The following is a 27,948-nucleotide window of genomic DNA, read 5'->3' on the forward strand; positions in this document are numbered from 1 at the left end:
CCAACTTGACACTTTTTTTTGAAAGTTTAGGTACTGCAGTGACACGTTTGAAAATTCGGGTACAAACTTAACACTACCCCCAAAGTTCAGGGTACTAAAGTGGAATTTTCCCAAAAAGAAAAGCAATTACAAATGCGCCCAAAACAAAAGAACCCTATTCACCCCTTGTTTAGCAGGAGTATCAGCAAAAGTATTGGCAGCCCTTCTCACCCAATGTATTTCCAGACTCGTGTTTCTTGTTAGCCATTTAAATTTCTTCAATTCATTTTTGTAACCCCAAACTACAGACTCCAACTCCTTCAGCCACCCCACCACCACACTAGAATCACCTTCAATTAACAGATTTCCCAAGTTTGCCTCGTTAGCAATTTTAACACCCTGCAACACTGAGCAATTCAGCTCTAGTAGAGTTCCCCACTCTCACTGGTCCCAAGAACAAGCAATGAAGTTTCCTTCCTCATTTCTCAAAATTCCCCCTACTCCAGATGACCCAGAATACCTTGGCTACTCCTATCAAAATTTAGTTTGACAAAACCATCTAAAGGGAGCTTCCACACTGACATTACTTTTTCTTTGCTGGAAGAGTTTCTTGCAAATATACCAGTTCCTCCAAAGATCATTAAAGGAGAAATTAGAGAAGATACCCATGGTTTTTAACCAGTGAATAGCCTTACCTTAGTCAGCACACATTCTTTCACTGCTTCCTTTTTACCTTCTCTTGAAAGAAACATTCTTGCATTCCTCTCTTCCTAGATGGTTCAAATTAAAGCTGCTCTTATGCATCTCCACATAATCCTCCCCTTTTATTCAGCAACACAAGAGTCATTGGATCAAAGTGACCATTTACCTCCACCAGCAAGTTCCACCTGCATCCAAATAAATTAAAAAAAAAAAAACATTTCCAAATATCTATAGTAAAAACACAAGAAATTAGTAAGTGGTAACACTTAACAGCTCTCACTGTTGGATTTGCATTGGATAAACCAACGAGGAGATAAACAAAGATGTGGTTCTTCCTAGTGTTAACCTTCTCATGACACTTCACAGAAACACCTATTTTGGGAGGCACTGGTTTACACCAAACTTCATTAGAATGGACAACCTGGGGAGAAGGCAATTGACAGAGGGACCTAAAGGAGGCACAAGAGAAAACACCCTCAAGATGAGGAATCCACAAATGCCTGTTAGGTTTAGAGGGGTCCAAGCAGACATTATCAAGAAGTACAAGGTTAACAACTGAATTAGGCTCATCATCCTGCAACCCTCTACAAAACCAAGATTCCAATTCTGGCCCATGGCAAGGAAAGTCCCCAGAGCATACACCATACCTTATAAAGCAGAGAAAAAGGGGAAGAACATCACAAATAGCCTTCCAAGGTGACGCCAGAGAAGCCCTATATGATACACTTGCATCCCAGCCATTTCCCACTTTGTCATGAATACTCGCAATTACCTCATGCCATAACTTCTAATACTTTCTTCCCTAAATGTGTTTGGGTACCGCGGTGTTGTGTGTCCATTGTGTTTATGCATTGAAAATTGGAGAAAAATACATTACAGGCATGAATTGCAATGCAACATCCAACATTGTTTGTTGTGTTTTATTACACACAAGTGCTAGAAGACGCCGCATAGGTGAAACAAAAACACAACAATGGAAACATTAAATGATGTTTCCTCTAAAAGTGAGTTACACGTAACTTGAGATAAGAAAAGAGCAAAACGTTTGTACTTGATGAACCTAACAAACAAGATGCAAGTATAATCGCCTATGTGGCACTAATGTGTTGCTAAAACAGAATCACAACTGAACACAACATCACGGTACCAAACATCGCCTAAGAGTCTGCTCTAGTAGTGTAGCATTGTGCCAATTCACAAAGTCGATGGACAAATAGAAAGATTGGATGAGGGTTTAAAAACCCTTGAATTACTATGCTATTGACCAATTCACAAAATTAACACGAGCAAAAAGATTAAACAAGCCAATAAAAAACAGTTTATATCATGCCATCATTATTAAAACATGAATAAACAGAGATTGACTATCCATCTGGTAGTCACTACATAAAGGCTTATCGCCCCAGCAATGCAACACGGTCCTTCTGAATTGCCTGGGAGAGGTTGAGGTCAAAAAGCTCACACCGAATTGGCATTTCCATCTCATAGAAGGGATTTTTCAACACATAATCTGTGTACAGTTCATAGATGATTTTTAAGAGGTCATCCATGTGCTGTGTTCCAGGTTCACAAACCACAAAGAATTTTGTTCCTGCAATAAGAAATACAGTACGGAGATTACCATAAAATATATCTCATAAGTTTAAAGGTGGGGTTTCCCTTTCATAAATTTGTCAACAATGAAAGCATGTGATTACAGAATCAAATTCTACAGAAATGGAAGACTTTTAAAATACAGTTATTGATTCCCCATAACCAAAATAGTCAGAAGAACCAATTTAAAAGCCACCAATTGATGATCACAGTATACTTTTATCATATATACCATTACAATCATTAAAAATAATACCTAGCCAAACATTATAGTACAAGTGTACCACATTCAGACCATAGATTTGCAGCTTTTTCAACCACTTAGTTGACTCGTATCAGCAATGAATACAAACTTTCTCCCAATTACTAGATGTGAATTAAATATAACTCACTAAATAATAGAAATGAGAATGAAAAAAACAGCAATGGATAGGGAAAAACATCAGCTGGGTTTGGTCAACTAGTTAGTTGATATTTAGTCGTCCCAAGGAACCACATCATCATGAGTATCGATCGACTAGTTAGTGAAATAGTTGGAATGAGTAATTGAGTATGACCCCCAGTTGATGCTCTGATAACATTGAATAGCACAGTGAAATCATTTTGGGCATGGTACAATCAGTTGGGAATTATCAAAGTTGAACGAAAATACAACAACCGATTAGCATTGTTGCATGAGTCTTCTGAATGGATATTGGACACACCTTGGGCTCTTAACACCCTGTGGATTCTTGACACTTCTAGGTGACATTTTTCTTTATCTCATTGCTAAATGGACAGCTAATATACACATTGAATGCCATCTTTTTCTGCAAAATATTAAGAAACAAAGATAGTCATTTAAATATGTTTTCTATGGGTTTAGTGTTAAATTCAACAAAATGGAGTACTTATTACACATTTTTTATCAGTGAGTATTTCTGCTGATTAGAAATCTTCTATATATAGCAGTTAAGCTAGAAAGAAGAAGAAGAACTGTTTACTGTATTAGAGAAGTAAATACAGGTTAAGACAAGAAAGAGAGAGAGAGAGAGAGAGAGAGAGAGAGAGAGAAAAGAAGAGTGAAGAGAGGAGAAAAGAAAGAAGGGGTTTGGTGGTTAATGATCTGCCACCCCATACACTTCTTTATTTATAGCTTTAGGTTCCTTACAAGAATAGGAAATAAACAAAAATTATAAACAATAAGGCCAGCTGACCCAACTTAAAAGAAATTAGAAACTTCTAATAAAAGAAATTAGAAACTACTAATAAAAGAAATTAGAAACAACTAGGTGTGGGTATGAAACCACACACACTAGAGCCTGAGTGTGGGTATGGAACCCCACACTCGTGGCTAGCCAACTATTTCTTCAGTTAAAATTAATTTCTAGAACAATTTTGAAATGGTCTTTCCTTCCTGGTCAAAAAATAACCTTTCCATCTATTGCTTCAATCTTTCTATGCTCCAGAGGTGATTTTAGAGAAGAGTTAATCACATGGACAATGATGATGACATTATGACGATGATGAGCAGCAGGGGAATTATAGTGATGTAGAGTTTGGATTGACAAGAGAAGATAAAGATTTTGTAATGAAGTCTCCTATTGGTGAAGATGATTTCAATTACAACCAGAAAGGCACAACATGGCTCCCATAAGGATGGGATGAAGACGAACTTTTCTAAACATAATAATAGTGCATTTGGTAACTAATGACAGTGATGCTTAATGCTGGTAACGAGGATAACGTTTCAGAGAATGTGTTAGAATTCGGAATGTTTGATGAGGGTAGTTTTAGTTCTGTGGTTGACATTGTGGTAAAGAATCCAAAAAGAGAGTAAGAAATAATGATTTTCAAGATGACTGGTTTAAATCTTATATATGTCAGGCAAATAAGATGGTGTTTGGCATCAAAATGTTTATTAGCATAGCCATTTTTCCTTAATTAGGACATGCATTGAAGTAGTAACAAATGATATAAAGCATTCTTAATTAAAAAATGGACATGGCACTGAACAGAACAGAATGGTGAAACAGGATTGATGTAGCTGACCCCATATAGTTGGGACAAGGCTTGGATGATGATGGTTTTGCCTTAATTGGTGATGCAACACCATAAGCATTTTGTTAATATTTCCAGTAGAAACATCTTTGGCAAAGAAAATGCTGACATTAAGAGAAGTCGACATCGTGTTTGGATTTGTATATTTTAGAAATTATGGTGCAATTGTGAGGTGAAAACTGACAACTAATAAGGAGTTATGGTGGTTCACTTTTCAATGCATCACGTTAGAGGGAACTATCAAAAAATGCACCATGTTAGAGGAGGAATCAAAGCAAAGCTGCTGGTTCCTGAATGGGTCCCAAGCACATCCTAAGTTGTAAAAAATGGCAATTTGATTTTTTTTTTTTTGATAAATAATGGCAATTTGACATTTGCCCAAGCACAACACTTTAAGGTGGGCTATTCTGTTTATTAACATGGGCAAAACCAGCATTAGCAAGTAGGATTTTTTGCCTCTTTCATCTAAACTACTGATGCGGCAACTTCATACAATCACATCATAATGTCATTTGATGTCGGAAATGTAATGCAAGCCAAACAAAGGGTGGCACAAGCAGCTAACTGCAGAGAAGTAGTGTTCACGAGGTAATGGAAAATATGTGAACATATTTTTGGAGCCTTGTTATGCCAAAGTTAGCGGCATTGGATATCCAATTTATCCAATGGAAGATGCCAAATTCTAGATATGGTTGAATAGATATTTGGAGAGGAAGCTTAGAATAATAGGAGGATGGATGGCATGTCTTAAGATAATATCATCAAGCAAGTGCTTTTGCACTTCTTGCATTGAAGGCATCTTTTGATAATAACAAAAAAAAGCTTGTTATCAAGATTGTTTCTTTTAGAGCATAGGAGAATCCAACTCTCCCTTTAGATTTATATGGTGGAAGGTGGAAGCAATAATTTCAATGTAAAATAATGTTTTGGAAGGTGGCTAGACAATTGCTTTATATTCAAGATGGTTGGGAAGGGAGATTCTCTTAGAGCAGAAGTGATGGCAATGCTGGAAGGCATATAAAGGGCAAGGACAATGAACATTAGTGAACTAATTGTTGAGGGAGATTCAAAATTGGCTGTCAACTGGATACAAAATGAGGAGATGAAGATATGGATCTAAGACAATGAAAGGAAGAAAATCAGGTGGCTAACTAGAGACATGGAAGTAAATTACAGTTGGGTTAAGCTGAGTGCTAACTCTGTAGCTGATGCTCTAGCTAAACAAGGGGGAGAGAATCTTTGTTGTGGCATAGTTGTAAGGGAGAGAAAATATCATGGGAAGAGATAAAAGGTTTTATCTCTCATTGTCTTTGTTCTGTACCTATATTCACTGTACTTCTAATTGCTCTCACTAATAAAAAACATTTGTGGTTATTGATATTGAAAAAAAAAAAAACTGTTGCTTGTGAATTGTTGAAACCCCTGCCACCAACCTAGCTTGATTAGCATGGACAACTGTTTAGTCTATGTCAACTTGGTTTTGGTTCACAACAACTGTTTTAGCATGTGCATAAGACTTTGACTATACGTACTAGGCTGGAGTCACTGGACTCCATTATTACACAAACCAGAAACTAACACATTATAGAGCATGTTGCCCAAAACTACAAATTGCATTTGGTTTCTAGTACTGTGTTATTATCAAGCCTCATAAGAAAAAATGCAACAAATATCCTAATTGAAATGCAATACTGAACAAGTCTAAACCATAAAGTCCATCTCAGTTTTTTATATTGATTTGTAATAAGCATTTACCAAGAAAAAAACTGTAACAAGCCACATACACAAGAACTTAGCCAATGCATTAATGTCTGTACAAAGAAGAGATCAATAATACAGTATATCCATTTCGAATTCTGATATTGAGTTATGATCAAATCTCACATGTGAGAATTATCCAAATATACAAATTAAAATATTGTGTGGAGCAAGCCGCAGTAACAGAATTTATCAAGATAATTAAACTGTAAATTATTCAACAATGAACATGCCTAAGCAAATACTATTTGGAATTACCAGTAAGTGACTGGAAGCAGTGAAGATCAAATGTGTCAGCTTCGAGGAGTTCAATCCCAGAACAACCCATAGTGGGCGACAATTGTTGAGAGATCGCATGCATTGAATGCCATAAACTTGCCAACCGCAGGCTATCATTTGTATCCATTCGCCCTGCTGATCCGTAATCCTAAAATGTAAAAACCATATTAGAACACAGAATTACTTACCAAAAATATATAAGAACAAGGGAATTCTTTCAAAATGTTCCAAAAGTGCAATCCATAAATAAATAACTTATGAATCAATAAAGGAAAGAAGAATACCTTGTAGAAGATTAATCCCCCAGATTTGTTGATGATAAAGAGGCTGTATATTGCGGCCATTAAGAAGACTCTAGAATAACCTGAATATTGAAAATATAGAGGTCTCATGACTGAGAATATACAATAAAAGATGGAAACATATACAACCTTATTCAATCATGGATTAACACATTCATAGATGCAAGTTTGAGGGTGAAAGCTAATTGTAGATTGATTCCTGAGGTATGCAAAAAAGTAGGGCTCCAATGAACTGTATCAACGGTTTAGAACCCCAGACTGTAATTCATTTGGATCTTGAATTTCAATCCAATGATCGTTCTCGCTTGTTTGGGCACAGTAATATGTTTGCCACATGGCAACTTTTGGCCATTACTATGCCATGTCATCTTATAAAACGTCAGGTTTGTATTGTGGGGTCGGACAACATATCAATTTATCAAAATGGAATGAAATCAGGTATCCTGCCAAATTTTCTCAACAATCAAACATTGGAAAACAAATATTCTCAGATAACTGGTCTCAGCAACCAAACACAAGATGCCAAAATGAGAAAACAAATTTTCCTTTTGCATCCCATTCTTTCTCTGAAACCAAACAGACCATTTGGTCATTTTCAAGGAAACCAGGTTAGATGATTCACAGGGCAAATGGAGACTTGAATTCTCTACAGTGTCATTACTATAATCATAGGTAAGGCTTTTAGTACCCCATAAATGCTGATAGAAGGCCACAAACAAAACACCCATTTAACCTTTAAGACCATAAACAAGGCTTTTACTTTGCTCGGAATACCTCTCCTTGCTCGTAGACTTTTTCCCTAATTTGAACATGCCATTTGAGCTTTACCAAAAAACAAATAGAACATGTGATTTGAGGATGAGCACTGATACCAAATATTAGTATTGGGTATGTAGGTATTCAGCCTTTTAAACCATTTAATCAATTTAATCTTTTTTATCGTGACAAGGCAACACCCACATACAAAACAACAGAAGAAAACTGCTAGGAAGCAGAATTAAAATAAGCCATCCAATTTACAAAGTTGAAAGTTGAAACCCCAAGATACCTCCCAATTTGTCCCCTAAATCCTCTCTAGAAATTTGATTAAATTCTGGAGATACCAGAACCCAGTCTGCAACCAAGTTGCTAACAGCTGCCACAATCTTGTCCAGATTTTAACATTCGTCTTCAAAAATTCTTCTATTCCTTTCCTTCCATATATTCCAGCAGATTGCGAGTGGGATACACCTCCAATAGCAACCTTGATTTCTTGCTTCCTCTTAACTTTGGTCATGAAGACAAAATTTTTGCAGCAGATTCTGTCTGAAAGTTTGGTAACACAAAGTCACAAACAAAGTAGTGAAGATTTCCCACAAAAACCCAGCAACCTTACATGAGAGGAATAGATATCCAACAGTTTCCTCCTGTTCTTTGCATAGGAAGCACATGTTAGCCATGCTAAAACCCCGGGATTTCAGATGATCCACAGTCAATATGTTGTCCATTGCCACGAGCCAAGCAAACACTTCAACCCTTGGAGGGACTGGATTTCCCCAAACACCATCTATCTGATTTGGATCTGAATCATCCCTGAGAATAGCTATGTAACATGATTTAACAGAGAACTTCCCATTTGAGCACTCTTTCCACCAAAGTTCATCCCTTGTCTGAGTTGATCCCCCCCCTCCTCTCGTAACATTGATTTATAGGAACTTCAGCCTCAGTCAGAAATTCTCCGAATCACTGTTTATGACAATATAACATAACACCTAACAAAGAAGGAATGTTATTAACGACAAGTTTCACGCAATCCTTGATTTTTAGACAAAATTAGGTTTGATTTTGTCTTGTTTTGAAAAATTTTCGTTTAATAAAATATTAAAAGGGGCAGTAATTGAGCTGGTGATTGTGGTTCAGAAGATTAAGAATGTCATTTTTTTTCTGTATCTATTTGGAGGAATAAGCCTCCGGAGTTGTGTTAAACTTTAATTTCTGTTTATATAATAAAGGTTTATTTGCTCAGAGAAATGCAATTTTTGAATTTTTTTTCTCTGGTCAGAGGAGACTTGTGAAAACATATCCTTTTTTTTTGTTCAACAAAAAACATATCCAACCTTATCTTAAACGTGCCATTTCATGGGTCTGTGGGAAAAAGACTAAGAAAATTAAAAATTGATCCAGATAGTGTGGAAAGAGGGAAAAGATCTTCTGCTCTAGGCTGCCCCTGAATAGTTCAGATAGGACTTCATTTGAAGTTTGGTTGGTTTACATGGGAAAACAGACAGGTCCATGACTAGACGGGAAACAGTAAACTTAGACCAGAAATACAAGGACAGAGACATTTTATAAGAATATAGAAAACGTAGAAAGAGAGCCTTATTCCCATTAGCATATAGAATGGATAATAATAAGTTACACATGTTGAAATATAGGGATGTAGGGATCCCAGCCTTTTCTTTCAAACCAAACACGAAGTGGCTGAGATTGCAAAAGACATAGGGGCTGAGTTTAAGTGGGTCAGAAGGACTCTCTAGCTAAACAGGGTGTAACAAGACAACAGTTGTTTTGGGGTGGTTTGTAATGGGGTTTTGAGCATAAGAAATAAATTTCCTATGATCATGTTATATTAATTACCTTTTTAATCCATTAATATAAATCATTTTTTCTGATAAAAAAACAGCCTTAATGAGAGCTTCCCACATTGGATCAAAAGTCAAAAACCCAGTGCAAAAATATAAAACAGGGGTAACTAGGTATGCCTACATAAAGCTAATGGCTAATAGGCCTTCCTTGTTCCATTCAAGGCTACTTAGCACTTACTATACAAAGGTACAGGTGGGTACCCATCTGCCCTTGACCAAATTAAATTGAAGCCCCCCCCCCACACTCTCTATTAAACGGATCAAGCACAGTCCCAGTAATTTTTTTGTGGTGAAAAAGAAAAGAAAGCAACATACAATCACCAATAAGGTGCAGAGAATACACCAACAAAACACCAGCCTCAAAGAACGGACACCTGCATACGTGACACCCACTCCCCTTTCAACAACAAAAAAAATCACTACATTGGACAAACAACACGCTAACACAATCTTCCCCAAAATCAAGCTTCGCGGCCCCACCCCCTACTCAACTTCAACTTCACTCCTCCCCTCAAAAAACTCCTGCCCACCCTCCTCGTTCCAAACTTCCCCTCCTTCAGCAACAAATTTCTTCAATTTTTCTTCCCTTTAGCTCCTCTTGAACTTTTCAAAAGCTCTCCTAACAAGAGCCTCTCCTCCTAAGAAAAATAATCCTAGGGATTTGCCAACCTTAACATCCCTATCTACCAATTTCTCAATCTCCGTAATTTATTGTAGTCCAAACTGGCAAACACTGTAAGAAACCTGATCATAACAGACCCAACGGCTTATATCAATAACTACCACTGTCTTAGTATATGAAGTTTTGTCGTTTTGGTTTCCCTAACCAAAACTGACCGAAAGTGGATTTTTTTTTTTTTTGAAGCTTCCGAAAGTGAAAAGATTGAATGAACTACCTTTATAATGATAGAAATGTTCCAAGAAATAACGAAATAAAATGAAAAGCAATAGCGAGAAATTGGAATAAATCCAATACAATAAAACAATTTATGAGGCAAAATGCAGACAAGTGGAGAAATCAGCTCAATAGTTAAAATATCACAAAGCATCTGAAAATTAAAAACAAAAAGAGGGTTTTGAGATCCGGATATCAAGACTGAAGCTCGAAATCCAACTCCCAGATTCGACTTTTGAGTGGTGTAAACACCAAAAAGTATCATTTCCAGCCATAAATTCATAGACAAAACAATTTATGCAATAAAATAATTTCCAGGAAAAGCGTGTAATTTTCATTAGATGATTTAGCATCTCTACGTGCTACGTTTGAGCTACATCAGGGAAAAAAATATCGAGGAGCAGAAGATGAACAGACACATAGGTCTTAATGAAAGAAACTATAGCTCATTCTCTAACTTATATGGCTTGTAAGTATGAAAGAGATCAATGTGTGGATATATGTCTACAAGGTGTGGATTTGCAAACTATTTTCAGTATTATCAATGAATGATTTCGACTATTTTTTAAAATGAAAAAAATAAATAAACGAACCTGACAATGGGAAACCTTGCACATTCCCTTTAAAAGCTTGGAATCTACAAACTTCATCGAGATGGAGAGAGGGTTTCACATTTTTAATGGATCTTGAAATGCGACAAGAGAATCAAACAAAATCAATGCCTTTTACGAACAAACTATATAACGAGAATCAAAGAGAAAAGATACCTGAAAAGAAGAAGAACTGAAGAAGCCTTTGCGATACTCAAGGTCTCTCTCGCGCTCGCTCTTCCGTGTCTTCTGTCTTTCTTTCTCTCTGCTTCTCTTTCTCCAGCTATTTCTGCTCACAACTACAAATTATTCCAACATGATTTGTATCCATACATCGCGGCCATGATGGCCTGATGGATCCCAATTTTTTATGAGATGTGGGGTTAGAGTCCGGAGAGCACCTCACACCGACTTCACAGCATGTTTTGGCCGCACAGAGTGCTTATTTGACTTATTGGATGTACAAGTATTTAAAAATAAAAATAAGTGCTTACCTTAATAATAAAGGTTTTAAAAAACTGATTCGAAAACGGAATCATTTTAGCTACCGATTTTTGGGTCAGCGGTTCGACCGTCTAGGTTAAATGGTTCAGACAGTTTTACATTAGGGCAAACTAGCAAGTAGTTATATATACTTATATATGAGAAAAGAGAAGTAGAGGAGAGTTTTTGTCCATTGCGAAAGAAGAAAAGAAGGAAGGAGAAAGGAAAAAAAAAAAAAAAGAAAAGGGGGGAAAGAAAAGGAAGGAAGAAAGAGGGAAAGAGGGAAGAAGAAGAAGGAAGAGGATAATCATTTGATGTTCATCGGCGATGGCGATGATGAGATGGAAATGGCGTACTAGCATGGATGACATATCTGAGATATGAGTTCTTGGATCTCAGATCTGAGATCGATTTTTCATTTTTTTTCTGGGATCTGAGAAAAATCTGCAACTTCTTCTTCTTCTTCTTCTTCTTCTTTTCTCTGTGGATATTAGATCTCAGACTCAAAGAGTCAGAGTTTCTCTTCTCTTTGTAATTTCTTAAGCCACGAACCATTGTCCGGGTCAAACGAATCAACGGTTCGACCACCTGGGTCAATAGTTTTTTGATGAAGTCAACGGTTTTTTACCCAAGAATAGATCAGGGGTGAAACGGAAACCGGTTGCTTGAACGGTTTCCGGGCCGAACGGTTTGACCATTCGAATCAACGACGGTTCAAAACATTGCTAGTAATCAACAAGCGCTTACGGTGTTTGGTAATCACTTATTTCAAATGTGTTGGGATCTCCTTGTAACAAAAACTGTCCTAACATTGTTTCAACATCATAGGTAATCTCATGAGTTAGGATTCAGTATCTCACAAAACTATCATTACATCATCTTCACAGCCTTTTGCAGCCTTGCATTAGGAACATCTCCTTACTTGTATCTTTTATTCAGAGGATTTGTAGTAAGGGCCTGTGTGTTAAGACGGTTTTATGATGATCAAATCTGATTTCCTCCTTTGTTGGAAGGGGCCCATTTCTTTTCTTTTCTTTTTTTTTTTTTGGTAGAAATAGATTTTGGCAAAGGGGTGATTCGAACTTGAATCTCCCTCCACAAGGAAGGGGCCCATTTCATATAAAAACTCACTAGCAGAGGGTCCCCTACTTCGCAGGGGTGGGAATTGCAACATTGCTATTTGCTACATTAAAAAAGACAATGGTTTTTTAATAAGAAACTTGCACTTATAAGTACCCAAGTCTTGAAAATCATATAAAAACTTAAAAGAGATCATCATGTGTTCATTTTTTAAATATTGTTTCGGCAAAGCATCTCATATAAAAGAATTAATACGATCATATAGTAATAGTTACGAGTTCTACTTCATAGTTGTCCTTTGTTTCACATCGAGAACTCCCAGTTGACCTAGATAGTAGGACCGTTCGGCCTGAGAACCGTCTAGACAACTGATTCTATTTTACCCCAAACTCGGTCTCTAGCAAAAAAATCATTGAATTAGTCAACAACCCGTTGACTCAAGCGGTCTACCCGTTAATCGGTTTTTGGCCATTTTTTTATTTTTTAATTTTTGTTGTAAGAATGGGCCATCTATTTGAACTGGACGGTCGAATCGTCGACCTAGAAACCGGTGGCCAGAATGGTTCCATTTTTTAGTCGTTTTTTCTAGATGTCAATAACTAGACTAAATAACTTTGTAGTCATAGTCATGGGAAGGGTGAACATTGTAAGGGATTCCAAAACCTTGAAAGATAAATCCAAAGTGACCTTAAACATAGAAAAAAAAGGTGGTAAATCCACCAAACTGGAAAACCCAAAGAAAAAAATTAGAAAACCGAGTTCAAAATTCCGCTTTGAAATGAAGCTAAACATGCATGCAATCAAAGAAAGAGACAAAGCAGATCGTCATGTATGAAAAAAAAAAAACATTGCACAAGAAAACCCAAAGAAAAAAACAAAAGGGAAGAAATAAAATGGTGGTAAACCCTAAACCTTTTTGGAGAATCTTGAAGAAAAATACCAAACACAAAAAAAAACAGAAAATGAAAAAAAAAGGAACATACTGCACACGCTCGAATAAAGCCAACAATAGAAGAAACCTTTGAATGGTAAAAATCTAAAAGCACAAAAAACCATGGTTTTTTAACCGCCGTTGACCCAGACGAACGGGCATTTTGGCTCAAGAACCGTCCAGGCAATCAGTTTCGTTTTACCCCAACCCCAGTCCCTAACCAAAAACCATTGAATCGATCAATGACCCATTGACCCGTTCAATGGTTTTTTACCAGTTTTTTTTTATTTTTTTTAATTGGGAACCGTCTAGGCAACCGATTCCATTTTATCCCAATCCCAGTCCTTGGCCAAAAACCATTGAATCGGTCAATGACCCATTGACCCAGGCGGTCGAACCATCGACCCGTTGACCTGTTCAATGGTTTTTGGCTATTTTTTGTTGTCAGAACGGGCCATCCATTTGAACCATCAACCCGAAAATCGGTGGTCAGAACGGTTCTGTTTTCGGGTCGTATGAGTCACACGCTCAAATGACATAACATGTATGATACTGCTTAATTGACCTCACACACTCAATTTTTTGCCTGTAATTTTTGTTGTCAGAATGGGCTGTCTGTCAAACCAGACAGTCAAACTATCACTTTTTATTTTTTTAATTGGGAATCGTCCAGGCAACCAGTTCTGTTTTACCCCAATCCTGATCCCTGGCCAAAAACCATTGAATTGACCCAAGCGGTCGAACCGTCGACTTATTCAATGGTTTTGGTCATTTTTTATTTTTATAATTTTTGTTGTCAGAATGGGCCAATCGTTCGTTCGAACCGGATGGTCGAATAATCGACCTAAAAACCAGTGGCCATAATGGTTCCATTTTCGGGTCGTATGAGTCACACACTCGAATGACATAACACGTATGATATTGCTTAATAGACTTCACACACTCAATTTTTTCCCTGTAATTTTTGTTATCAGAACGGGTCGCCCGTTCGAATTGGACGGTTGAAATGTCGACCCAAAAATCGGAGCCCAAAACGATTCCATAAGTTTTTGCTTATAATTTTTGTTGTTAGAACAGGCCATTCATTTGAATCGGACAATCGAACCGTCGACCCGAAACCGGTTATATATATATATATATTAAATGGCTGCCATTTGGCGAAAGGGGAGACCACCCTTATCCCTTTAATATATATATATATATATATATATATATAAGATGAATTTGGCTCCCTCATTCTCGGGTATGTACATGTATCACTTTACTATTGGCTTTCTCTCTACAGTGTCTACCAAAGAAAATCTATGGTATGAACTTGGGTCCCCAATAGTATTGCCAACTATTGGGGCAATACTTGGCTCCTACCTCGTAGGAGAGGACATGCGTCCTATCACCTCTTGATTTTTACAACCTGTTGTTGATCCGATTGGTTGAACCATTTGAATTACCACCCGATCAAGATTTTGGGTTTGGTTTGAGTAAAACCCAAAGGGAGGTCAAAAACTGTCCAATCTAGACGGTTGGATTATTGACCTGTTTGACTTGATGATCAGGTCACGGGTTGCACATTTAATTTAATGTGTATGCAAATTTTAGAAGGTCGTAACTTTACACTTCGATGTCCAATTGATGTGTTTTTTTTTTTGGTAACTTTTTGATATCTATACTCCCAAGGGGTCGTATGCACCTTGCCTCTATATTTTTTCCAAAAAAAACCTCTTTTGGCCTCAAATTGTAATTTTTAATATTCTTTACAAATAAAAAAATTTAAAACTGAATTAAAAATAAAATAAATATAAAATAATACATATATTAGGTGTAGAACATAATTATATATTATTTATTGATAAAGTACATATTTATACATACCTATACACATATGTATATGATGTGTGTGTGTGTATGTATGTATTGCTGATGTGGCATGGTCTAACCCGTTTGATCTGGACGATCAAACTGGTGACGACCTAGAGGCAAAAATTGTTTGGCCTCCGATTGTTTTTTTTTTTTAAACATTGGATTTTCATATTTAAACCTTGAAACCTAAAGCCTAGATCCTAACCCTAGACCCTAAAATCTAAATTCTAAACCCTTAAACTCTAAAAACCCTAAAGCCTATAATCTAAACTCTAAACCTTTAAACCCTAAAGTCTAACCCTAAACCATAAACTCTAAAATTTAGAATCTAAACCCTTAAACCCTAAATCCCAAACCCCTAAACCCCCACACTCAAACCTTACACCTTGAATTTATTGTATAAAATGCCTTTAGCAGGACACATGTCTTCTAATGGATAAAAGCCAACTACTTTGTTCTCACTTGGGATTGAATCCCATTTGCACCAGGGTTGGAGGGTTATGGGTTTGGGGGATTTAAAAATAAAAAAAGAAAACTACATCTAACTTTTATATTGTGTATAGTGTTCCCAAACATGCAAATCGGATAGCTTTTGCATTGTATGATTTTTTCTCTTCTTGTTTTGCACGACACAAACGATGAGTGCACTATTTTCAGCATTTGGAAACTAACGATGCAAATAAACGATGAGTGCACTTTCCATGAAGCTCACAATAGTGCCCTAAATGGCTAGATGGAAAATAATCTAATTGAGCGGATTAAATTAAATTAAACGTTATTGGATAAGTGGAAATTTAAAATAAATAACCTATATTTTATGAATTGCATTTTTCTTGGGAGGATGTCGAAATAGAAATGAAATTATGACATCCATTTTACATGCAATCCACTATACATACATCTATTGTTAACAAAGCCTACAAATAACATAGACCGAAGCCTTTAATATTAACCATCTTTACAGTTATTATTGAAAGGGATCATTGAAGCAGTGTTTTCAAAACTGGTCTGGAACGGACGATGGAATAAAAAAAATAGGAATTGGTCAGAATTCTATTTCACTCTAAAATCGTTTTTTAGTCAAAAACTGTTATTTTGGACAATGAATAGTTGTTTCGGGTGGTCGAATCATCAATTTGAATAATAGTTTTTGGCTATTTTATTTATTTACTTTTGTCAAAGTAGGCTGTCTGTTTGGTTCAAACGGTCAGATCGTTCGACCCAGGAACTGATATTGAATAACCTGATTTTTTAGAGGAGAATCTTCTTATTAGGTGATAGCATGCTAATCATTATCAACGGAGGATGAGGTATCGTGACACACATCTTTTATAGTCCAAGGTTCCAAAGTATCGATACAAGGCGATACGCCGCTAGGGCGTATCAACCTGTATCGGCCCTTTATTTTTTAAGCTTTATTTATTTTTTCAATACCAGTTCAGAGGGATTGGTTTAAGTGCTGGCTACCCTCTGAACCAGGCCTTGACCTGATACAACCTCTGTAGGGGCGTATCGGTACATAACAATTAGACCTGTTCATGGGCCAGGTTTTAGACCTGACTTTACACTATGTTGGGCTCAGGCTTCAGGCCGGGCCCATTCAAATTTTGGCAAAAGCTAGGCCTGAGCCTGGCCCATGAACAGGTCTAGTAACAATTTTTTTTAACCTTGTTATAGTCTCGTACATATCATTAGCATGTCATCCTAGGAGTGCAAACTTGATTCGCTCTTGCTATAATTTGCATTTACACCTAAGTTTGGCAAAACCATTCAGTTCACATGGTGTTATGTATGTTTATGCTCTTACAACATGAAACAAAAAGAAGTAAGTTGATCATTTGATGTTTTAAGTATAATTGGTTTAAAACTTGATTAATGTACCTTTAAAATTTGAAATTTACTGTAATTGCACTCTTTAAGGCACAATAGTTCAAAACCAACAAATAATGGTTTTTTCCTCATTAGGCTATGTTTGATTGCGATGTAAATAAATTTGCACTAATGAAAAAATTATGACAGTGCAAATGATTTGGGTGTCAATTCTGACCTATTTTTGTTTCAAAATTTAACTTATTTTGTTTGGTTGCAGTACAAATGAAGTAAATTAAGATATGAAGTATAATAAAGTAAAATTCAAAATAAAATTAAAACAAAAATATGCATTTTTGCATTTGTACTAGTGCAAATAAATTTGCACTGCAACCAAAAACAGCCTTAATCACAAAAAATCAAAATCATAATAAAATATTAGCATTTTAACCATAATTTCTACATGAATAATTTGGGTATTAGCATTTTCATCCAAAACCATTGCTAGGTAAAATAAAAAATTGTTTATATATTTGTAATTAGATAGGAAAAATAAAAGAAAGCGAGTTTGAACTTACCAACCAAGAGGCCACTGTTTTTGCCTCTTTCATGCATATTTAGGTTCAGTTTGGAAGGAATACAAATACAAATATGTAGAGTGCAAAACCTTGTATTTTATATGTATTTGTGCTGTACATATTTGCATTTGTACTTCTCCCAAACTGAACCTTAGGGAAAAATGGCGCAAACACCCAACTAGAGAAGATTGACCAAAATGGAGAAAAAATAGGGGGATTTCATATACCTAGAGCATGAAAGCCCGCCTGATTGCAAGTTCACTGTCGCCATTGCTAGTTCATGTAGAATGGTTTCTAATTTTCTATTGTCTCCTCTAAGTAGAGGGGCAAATGATGGAATTTTCAAAATGTCTTGAGGATAGTTTTGTCCCACAAAAAACTTATTCACTAAAATCTTGAAATAAGATGGCCTAAGTTTGCTAAATTTTTAAACACTTATTTTGGGTTTTTTTTTTTTGCCAAGCATGAATAAGTACTTATTTTCCACTTATTATGTAGTCCCACCACTTATTTTAAGTACTTATTTGAATAAGTGCTTAAAATAAGTGATATCAAATAGGGAATTAGTTTTTTTTTTTTATAGGAGAATCAAGGTTTGTTCTTTGCATTGAAGTTTGACATCTAAATGAATCTGGAATTGTAATATTTACTTTTTTAGAGGTGTATTAGAGTTGGTGAACTTTTATTGATTATAAAGTTTGAATGTAAGGAATGTTGATCTGAAATCTGAATGTTGAGTTTTAAAATTGACATTTGACCATTTTAACACTAGAAATGAGATAGTTAATTATATAATTAACTAAGTAACTAATAATTTATAAAATGTAATTATTTGTAATTGTTCTTATAATTAATTAAAATAATTAGTTATGAATTAATTACATAATTACATAGTTATTAATCAAGTAACAAATTTAATTATTAGTAATAATTAATAATGATTTTTAATAACCAATAATTAAAATAATAACTAATTAATTTTAAATAATTAATATTATTATTAAAATCATTATTACTAGTTAATAATTATGTATTAATTAATTAATTAATTAATCAAAATCATCATTTATTAAATAATTGAAGAAATACTAAAATAATCATTACAAATAATAGCATAATTAAATATATAGTTATATAAAAGGAGTTACCTTTTGGGGGTATTTTCGAAAAAGAAAAGTGAGCATTATTGATATTAAACATGATGTGCACATTAAGGCAGAAGATAAAATGAGAACCAAGCACTCTTAATGCCTTCAACATTAAGAGATAAGAGATAAGAGACATATATTAACAGCAAATCAGCAGGGCTCTAGTCAATTGTTACAAAATTTAGGGATACTTTTGGGGATTTTATAAACAAGTAGAGGTAGAATTAATTGATTTCCTAAAACTTAGAGATATTTTCCAAAAAAAAAAAAAGAAACTATGGATATTGCATGTTTGAACCCTAGAATTTTGATGACTTGTCAGAAAAACAAACAAAAAAATTAACTAGAAAATAACAAACCCCAAAATCCCAACAACCTCTAGTTGCACCAATTGAACAGTGGCTCGGTTGGTGCTTAAGTTTGGATAGTCCTAGCGATGAAGTTTTGAGTCCTGCTATTGGCTCCCACCACTATAGGTTCGAGAAGAGTTATCATATTATTATGTGTTTATATTGTTAAAAATATTGAAATAGATATAATTAGTAGCATTTATTAATGAAAATAACTTAAATATATGATTTAATAAGAGAAAATGAGAGTTAATACCTTAAGTATAAGATTTAATGAGATGAAAAGTAATAATTGAAGTAACATTTTCAACCCTTACAATTAGACATGAATTAAATAGACAAATATGGGCATTTTAGTAACCATTAAAATTGTAATAAAATAACTTTTATATCATTTTTAGATAAAGAAATAAAGAATAATTTTAGTACAAAAAGCTTCTACTATATATCCATATAGTATAAATTTAATTAGTTTTCATCTTTTACTTATTTAGATTTTTACTAGTGATAGACTTATTTATGGATTGCGCTTAGGCTTAGTTTTTTGTCAAAATTTAAATAGCCTGACTTGAAACCCAAAATAGTATAAAGTCAAGTCCAAAGCCTGACCAGTGAACAGCAATTAGATTCTGTTACTTGTGATTTTGGTATCCTGTACTTTTGGATAGTTACACTTAAGTGTCTGAACTTTCAAGTTTGATATTTTTTAATATCTTGAATTTCAGAAACATAAGCTTAAGTCTAACTCTGTTAAATTGGTGTTACACTAAGGGTGAAAATTACTAAAACGCCCACATTTAGATTCTCCTTAATTTATTATCCCGCTTTTGTTTCCTTAGGGCGTAATCTAGTGGCAGCATTAAGAAAACGCTGTTTCACAAAATAACAAAACAGCTAAAATTTGCACCAAAATAAAAGCATTCGGAAACAAGCAAGAACGTTTTAATTCTCTAATGAAGCCTCCAAATAATGAGGATGGATGAATATCATTGTTGGTTTCTATATCCATACAAATGCAACACCCACCAAAAATTTTTGCTGCCATTGCTTATTTTTTAAGGTAGAAGCAGATAAAAAAGAGTATCTCAACATGGGTATTTTATAATTTTTTTCTTATCTTAACATCAGGTTTTCATGGATTTGAACTTTTTAGTGTAAATTTCTACAAGTTTAAGTAGTTAATTATCACAGTTAATTAAAAGTTTAGGCCTTCAAGTGTTATTACCACTGTTTTCAAAACCGGATTGGACCGGATGGTCAGACCAAAAAAGATGAAAACCAGTCACCTAACTGGTTCTGTTTTCCTCCAAAATCGTTTTTCCCCCAAAACCGTTGATTTTGATCAGCAAACCGCTGAACCGGCCGGTTAATCGTTCGAACCATTTTGACCATTTTTCAAATTTTTAAATTTTTTATTTTTTTTTGCCAGAATGGGCCAGCCGTTTGGATCGAACGATCGGACCATTCAAACCGGTAATCGGACCCCTGACCAATTCATTTTTAAAAACCATGGTTATTACCCCAAAGTACATGGTATCTATATGTAATTTACCCTACTTATGTTTTATTGAATGTAATAATCCTATTACACTTGATGTAATCAATAAAACCGTTTTTTATTAAAGCTGAGAATGGAAGGAGTACAAATGCAAATATATAGAGTACAAAACCTTATATTTTATATTGTTTTGTATGTATTTACGCTGTACATATTAGCATTTGTACTACTTCCAAACTGAACCTAATGAAATTAGCCATTGCCTTAAAAAAATCAACAAAACCATTTTGCCTGATCAGGATTAAAAAAAATCTACAAAACCACCATTTTAAGTTTTATACCCGGGATCAAAACTTAAAACACTGTTAGTTGGCTTTATGTTTTGACCAGGATTAAACCAGAGGTGATCATTTCTAGCCCGACATGATCTAGCTCACAAATGTTTGGTTTTGGTTCCGGGCCCAATATTTTGGCCCGACCCACGATATGAATTTGTACATTTATTATTTGTTATATATTTAACAGATATTGGATCAGTGCTAACCCCAGCCCAGCCCGATTAATAGGACCCCATGTTAATGGAGCCTACCAAGACTGACCCCAGATCTCCTGCCCACATCTACCCATAACATACTACCCCTGTGCATTAGGAATATCTCCCTGTATATAATATTATGTAGGAGATGAGATGTTCTTCATGTATAGATACGATGTTACGTGGGTAGACGTGGGCAGAATTTTTGTGGGCAAGAGATCCGAACTCTGAATGCCCACCCAAGTATTTAGCTAAATCCGCTTGTTACAAAGTCAAAATGAAAAAAAAAATGTGTAACAAGTCATACAGTTCTTTCTAGCTTTTGCCTTTTGGCTTCTAGTTCAAATTCTCTCAATATATTATATATTAATGATTATATTATATTATATCATATATGGAAAATAATTACAAAATATATAATTAAGATTTAAATGGGTAAAGACATAAAATATTGAAACTTTTTTGATAGGTTGCCATCATAAAGGATAGAAACTTGACCAAGTTATTTTTATTATTTTTTTAATTCTTCTAAAAGTGTCAATATCTTAATGTTTTAATTTTTAAAGGGTATGCCAGTGTATATATCAAGGTGGGTTCCGAGTGGGCATCAGGGTGGGGGTGGATAAATACTGCACCCGTCCCATCCTTTTTTATTGTTTTTTATTTTTAATTATTTTAACAAAGATAATAAAATAATGGATAATTTCTGTCTAATGGAATAAAAACGTTTGGATGAAAGGCACATTAGTTGGGACATGTGTCACACAGCCATTACGTGTTCACTCATTGTGCTTACCTAACGTGCCTACTACATCCAGCCCCGTGAGGTGGGGCTTGATGGGGGTGGATCAGATTGTCATCTCTAAGTAGACCGGATCAAGTAGGCACAACATAAGTAAGCACGTTAAATGGGCACTTGATAAGTATTTTGACAATTGTCAAAAGTGGGTTTTAATCTTTTTCAAGGGTAGGGTGAGGGTATTTTCAAGTACTCATTGAACGTGCTTACAACTTCGTGCCTATCTCATCCGAACCCATCTCTAAGTGGCATCGTACTTAGGGGTGTAAACGGATTGAATTCGAATCAGATCAGGCAATATCCAAATTCGAATTTGATTAAAAAATTCGATATCCGACGGATATAAAAAATTAATATTCGAATTCTAATTTGACTAAATATTCGAATATTTGATTTGATTCGAATTTGACTAATTAATTATTTTAAATAATTAATAAATATATAAAATAAATATTATATATATAAAGTATATAAATATATAAATGATTAATATAATTTAATTATTATATATATAAATTATATAAAACATTTAAAAACTTTATATATTATATATAAAAATTAAATAAAATCGATCGAATTCGGATATTTATCGAATCGAATCAGGTCATATCCGAATTCGAATCTAATTAGCTATTCAGTATAAATAGGATATCCGAATTTGAAATCAGATTTCTGAATACCGTTACACCCCTAATCGTACTCTAATCTGCTAACCTTTTGGGCCGGCCCAATAGAATTGGTAAGGGCCAACCCATTAAGGTCTCTCATGATAATGAAATTCCTTATTATTGCTAACTAATGTTGTAAAATTCAAGTCGCGCATTCTTGAACATTTATTTCTCATTTAATTTGCTTATTTCTTCATATCTCAGGTGCATAAGTAAGAATAGTCACAGAGAAATATGGAGAGCAGGACTGAAGATAGGCTTCTTGGAACAGAGAAGGATGATACAGCAGGGAAGTTGAGAGAAAGGATTTGGGCAGAAACAAAGAAGCTTTGGAGGGTTGCATTTCCTTCTATAATCTCAAGAGTAGCAGCATTTGGATTCCTTATTGCAACACAATCATTTATGGGTCATATTGGTGAAACTGAATTGACTTCGTATGCACTAGTTCTAAACATCCTTGTACGATTTATAAATGGATTACTGGTATATATATATTCTCCCTTCTTTTCTACTTCAAAATTACCATTTGTATCAATCTTGATCCTTTGTTTGGTTCTGTTTTCCTTGCAGTTGGGAATGGTAAGTGCTCTTGAAACTTTATGTGGGCAAGCATTTGGAGCTAAACAATACCACATGATGGGCATCTACTTACAGCGATCATGGGTTGTTCTGTTTGTCACTTCAGTCATTTTGTACCCTTTCTTCATATTTAGTGGTCCCATTTTCAGACTTCTTGGCCAAGAGGAGGAGTTATCAAGAGTTGCAGGAAAAATTGCTCTATGGTTTCTTCCTTTTATCTACTATTTTGCCTTTACCATGACAATGCAAATGTTCTTGCAAGCCCAACTCAAAAACATGATCATTGGATGGTTATCTGGTGCATCATTTATACTTCACTTGATCCTGTCCTGGCTTTTTGTGTACAAACTGAACTTGGGAATACCTGGTGCTATGGGTGCAATGATAATCTCTACTTGGTCCATGGTCACAGGAGAATTGCTCTATGTTTTCGGCGGTTGGTGCCCTCAGACATGGAGGGGATTCTCCAAAAGTGCATTCTCTGAACTTTGGCCTGTGGTGAAGCTCTCTCTTTCATCTGGTGTGATGCTCTGGTAAATTTTCTTTTCCCTCATTTTCCTTTCTTCTGATTTGTATGCTATTCTTTCTTGCATCTCTTTAATTAGAATTGTTTGAATGTGGCTGTTTTGCTTCATCAGAAATGTTTTATTTATTTCCATGGGTTCTTGTCTTCTTGATAGGGTGTGTGATTGGGTCTCATGACATGATAGAATGCATCCGAAATTCTCAATGGGGTTGGGGTAATTGTTTTGGACATAAAATTTAAAACAAGGTTTTGACTTTTCGGTCATCCTTGTTGTTTGGACATAAGATTTAAATCATTCAAATGGATTTTTCCACAGATATCTTGATCTAAGGTTGCTTTTAGGTGTCAAATTTGAGGGATTTAAACATTTAGGGGTTGTTGAGGGTATAAATATAATTAGTGTCCACTTGTATGAATGGTTAAGCCTTTGGCTGTTCATACTTCAGAGGATATAATATCCTCAACTCAACTTTCAAAAATAATCTCATAATAGATATGAATCTCACCACTGTTTGTTTTCATTGAATTTCATATTAACTTGTTAATTAAAACAATGATAATTTTGTACATGTTATTTTACTGACTTTTATATCATAATTTTCTAGCTTAGAATTATGGTACAATGCAGTTCTAGTCTAATTGGCGGGCTACATGAAAAATGCTACAGTTTCTATATCTGCTTTCTCAATTTGGTAAGGTTTTACTATTTGGGTCTCTCTCTTTTCCTCACATTGTTATTTTCATCTACAACATTTTGACCAAGTTCAGTCCTTTAAATCATTTGAATTTGTAGCCTCAACATCACTACATGGGAGTTTATGGTATCACTTGGATTCTTGTCTTCAGCTAGGTATTGATCCACTTCTCTCTCTCAGTCTCTCAGTCTATCTCAGTCTCTCAATCAAAATCTTCCCACTTATAAAAGACAATCATTTAATTTCGATTTTCAATCAGTGACTTTCTTATATATATATATATATATATATATATATAACACAGTGTGCGAGTAGCAAATGAATTGGGAAGGGGAGATGCAAAAGCTGCAGTATTCTCAATTAAAGTCAATCTATGCACATCATTGTGTATTGGATTGTTTTTCTGGGTTCTGGCTTTGGTCTTTGGTCACGTCATATCTTATGCATTTACGTCTAGCACAGAGGTTGCCAAAGCTGTGTCAAGTCTTTCCGTCCTACTGGCTTTCTCTATCTTGCTCAATAGTATTCAACCAGTACTCTCAGGCAAGTATATCGATCACTAGCTAGCTTCTTTTTTTTTTTCTGTTAATATTGATACAAATTAATAAGCAAATGGTTTAACTATGTATGTGCTTTATATGTTTCATAAACTATATATGTGAACAGGAGTGGCTATAGGTGCTGGTTGGCAAGCTATAGTGGCATATGTCAATCTTAGTTGCTACTATGTTGTAGGAGTTCCTGTTGGGATTGTTCTTGGATATGTTGCTGGGCTCCAAGTTAGGGTAAGAAATTAAACCACTTGTCTACTTCTAGATTTGTAGTGACAAAAAAAAAAAATCCTACCCATTCTACCAAGAACTTATCTGGTTAATTGTTTTATTAATTTCTCAGGGTATCTGGATTGGAATGATCTGTGGAGTTGCATTACAAACTCTTGTGCTTATATTTATTACTTGGAAAACTAATTGGAATGATCAGGTAAGAAGATACATCTTATTAAGACTTATAAATGAGATGGATAACAAGATGTTGGTCTCCTTTTTTAGGAGTCCTTTCAATTTTCAAACGTAGTTATGAAATATAAAACATAGAATGGAGAGCATGTAAATATTGAAAAGATATATATGGCCGGATTTTATATTTTAAAATCAGTCTTAGGCTGCATTTGACATTCCTTATTTTAAGGACTTATCTCCTTTCTGCAGTTAAAATGCCTCTATGAACACTGAGTTTTTAACTGCAAAAAGGAGACAAGTCCTTAAAATAAGGAATGCCAAATGCACGCGGCCTTAGTTTTTTTTGCTTACAGTGCAAATGCATGGGAGTATAAATGGGCTGATTGCAAATTCTGGTTTACTTTTGCTTCAAATTTGATTTTGTCTTCTTTGTTTGTGATGAGTAAAATAGTATATAAAGTAATGTGATCCCCACCTTATATGATAAGTAATGGAGGTGGGAGGAAGGTTATTTGCTTGGCAATAAGGTAGGAAGCAAAATCATGTAATCCCCATTTTATATGAGAGAGAATTGAAGTAGGAAGAAAGTAATGCAAAATTTGCATCTGTTTTTGAGTTACAAAATTTGCATTGCCAATGAGTGCAGATGAGATAGAAAGTACAATTTTTATATCAGGCACGACTGCAAATCATAATTACAAACAAATGGATTCCAAACTGAATCGAGTGCAAAGTTTGTATTTGGTTCAGTTATGCACTGAAAACAAACAGATCCTTAGGTGTTAAATAATTTTTTAAACCTTGGATACTTGGTAGGCCCAGATTGGAGTTTTGTTTTCATTTCCATGTTACCTTGGTTTCATCACTTATAACTTTTTTAAGTTTCTAATATATAAACTTTGTTTTCTCATATAGGTTAAAAAGGCACATGAACGCCTTAACCGATGGTTGTTAGAACCTTCTGAGGAGTCCAATGAGAATACGAGCCCCTGATCAATTACCTGATTAATGACAAAAATAAACTGGTGCAACTAAAAGTGAGCTTCAATCTCATTCCAGCCAAAAGTTGTGTTAAGTTTAATTAATAGTTTATTAGCGAGTTCGTAAAGATCCAGAGAGTTGTTCTGAACAACTCGCTACAAGTCTTTCAAATAAAGGAACAGAGGAAAGTATTAATGGATTGCTCCTCAACAAAGGTTATCCTCCGTACCACCCACAGTGGCATTTTTGTTCTTGTCCAATATCCAACTATTGAGCTGTTGGTGGAATTGGTAACAATGATCTTGAATTCTTTCTTAATTTTTGTTCAATTAAACAAACATTTTATTGGATTAAAGTACAAATACTCTTGAATCATCTAAAGTTTAATTGATGATGTTCCTTGGGATTTTGCTCTTAGTTCTCAAATCAGGACTTCCAAATTGTACTTGATTCATTAGGGTAGTATTTTATGATCTATGTATTATTTGTTCATTCTTGGTTTTCTTCTTCTAAAATTGAAAATTTTAAGTAAGATTGCGTTTGAAAACAATGCAAATAGAGTGTAAATCCCGATTCAGGGTAAATTTGCGCTTTGGTTCACTTTATCATAGCCTGATAAAGTGATGATATATAGAGTTAAGTCAGTTAGATGAGAGGATAGAATTTGAGTTTTATTCAAATACGGAGCATGCAAATCATGCATGGGTTAGGTCTCTCGATAATATGCTATATCTATACTAATTATATAAAGCAAAGTAGCCCACATGTCACCCTTGCTCTCCTTCAAAATTTGCTCTAAAATCTCTCTTCTAAGTTTTTCATTCTTTTTTGAATATTCTTATTTTTAAAGCCACGTAATTGGGCATGTTGAACCAATCACGTTTCTCCCTTTCCTACCCCAACTAAAAGCCTTAAACTGGACTTAGAATCAATCACAATGACAAAATACCCAAAATATGACTTTTCCTTTGTTGAATTTTAATCTCATAAGAGATTAAATCCAGTGAGTTTAATTGGTCAATTACATGAGAAATTGCACCTGCACACTTGTTTGGAAAAATTAGCTTTTCTCTTACAAAACCCAGTTTTGAACTTGTTCCACCTTAGAAAATTATAAACTTTGTTTTCAGTATTTTAATAGGAGTTGATTTACACTCCTCAGAAATAGTAGAGGAGAGTGTAGAGGTTTGATACCGCGCAATGTGCACGTACGCGTGTGTGCGGCGCAATGAGGCGCTTTAGAGGCACACTTTGCTCGCATCCACGTGGCTCGCGAAGGGTGGCTTTGGTTTTGGTGCGATGCTGACCGTTGATCACCGTTGATGAGATCAACGGTCACGATTCAATCAGGTGTGATCAAGAGGCACAATTCAAAGTTAACGATCATTAACTGTTAACTACCTTTTAAACAGTCACAATGTTTGAAACTGTGACTGTTCAAGGTGCATTCTTTGAACCAACACCTACATTTTCTTCATACCTCTTCATAAACTATTTAAGGAGCATGAATCAGACTTCTCAAACACACATTTTCGAAATTCACTTTCTCTTTCTCTCTTAGTCCGGTCTACTACAATCTCACAGAAGGTTTCTTCAGAGACTCTTCAACTTTGCTGGTTGCAGATTTTTGCCCAAGGCTCTGTTGTATCCTGGGAACGGATTTGCTTGTAACCGAATAACAAAATCAGTGAAACTGAGTAGGGGCAAATA

At 35.0% G+C, this 27,948-nt stretch overlaps 1 protein-coding gene and 1 pseudogene across 4 annotated transcripts; one reads left to right on the plus strand and one right to left on the minus strand.

The window, feature by feature from the left end:
- Window positions 1–1,887: 1,887 nt before the first annotated feature.
- Window positions 1,888–11,179, minus strand: LOC104590400 (uncharacterized). Of its 3 annotated transcripts, none has more exons than XM_010249070.3 (5): window positions 10,940–11,179; window positions 10,766–10,816; window positions 6,636–6,715; window positions 6,331–6,499; window positions 1,888–2,272 (listed from the first exon to the last, which is right to left on the minus strand). In XM_010249070.3, exons 3-5 carry the CDS (start codon window positions 6,693–6,695, stop codon window positions 2,076–2,078), a joined length of 426 nt encoding a protein of 141 aa, XP_010247372.1. In that variant the 5' UTR covers window positions 6,696–6,715; window positions 10,766–10,816; window positions 10,940–11,179; the 3' UTR covers window positions 1,888–2,075. The 3 variants fall into 3 exon arrangements, with proteins under 3 accessions (XP_010247372.1, XP_010247386.1, XP_010247379.1); XM_010249084.3 differs by having other exon boundaries at window positions 10,766–10,857; window positions 10,940–11,178; XM_010249077.3 differs by lacking the exon at window positions 10,766–10,816.
- An 11,553-nt stretch (window positions 11,180–22,732) lies between these two features.
- LOC104590424 (protein DETOXIFICATION 20-like) lies at window positions 22,733–26,301 on the plus strand (annotated as a pseudogene). The gene is made up of 8 exons (XR_016077840.1): window positions 22,733–22,981; window positions 23,069–23,610; window positions 24,209–24,295; window positions 24,397–24,453; window positions 24,603–24,841; window positions 24,965–25,083; window positions 25,193–25,279; window positions 26,173–26,301. The product of XR_016077840.1 is annotated as a protein DETOXIFICATION 20-like (transcript).
- The last annotated feature ends 1,647 nt before the right edge of the window (window positions 26,302–27,948 follow it).

Source organism: Nelumbo nucifera, chromosome 6 (genome assembly GCF_055504915.1).
Source record: "Nelumbo nucifera cultivar China Antique chromosome 6, China Antique-T2T, whole genome shotgun sequence".
NCBI lineage: Eukaryota > Viridiplantae > Streptophyta > Magnoliopsida > Proteales > Nelumbonaceae > Nelumbo > Nelumbo nucifera.

Excerpts from the sequence above, each read along its gene's own strand:
- LOC104590400 (XM_010249077.3), bottom strand. The coding sequence starts at position 6,695 with ATGGCCGCAATATACAGCCTCTTTATCATCAACAAATCTGGGGGATTA. Across the intron at positions 6,500-6,635 it reads GGGGATTAATCTTCTACAAG|GATTACGGATCAGCAGGGCG; the intron begins GTATTCTTCTTT and ends TTTACATTTTAG. Across the intron at positions 2,273-6,330 it reads CTGCTTCCAGTCACTTACTG|GAACAAAATTCTTTGTGGTT; the intron begins GTAATTCCAAAT and ends TTCTTATTGCAG.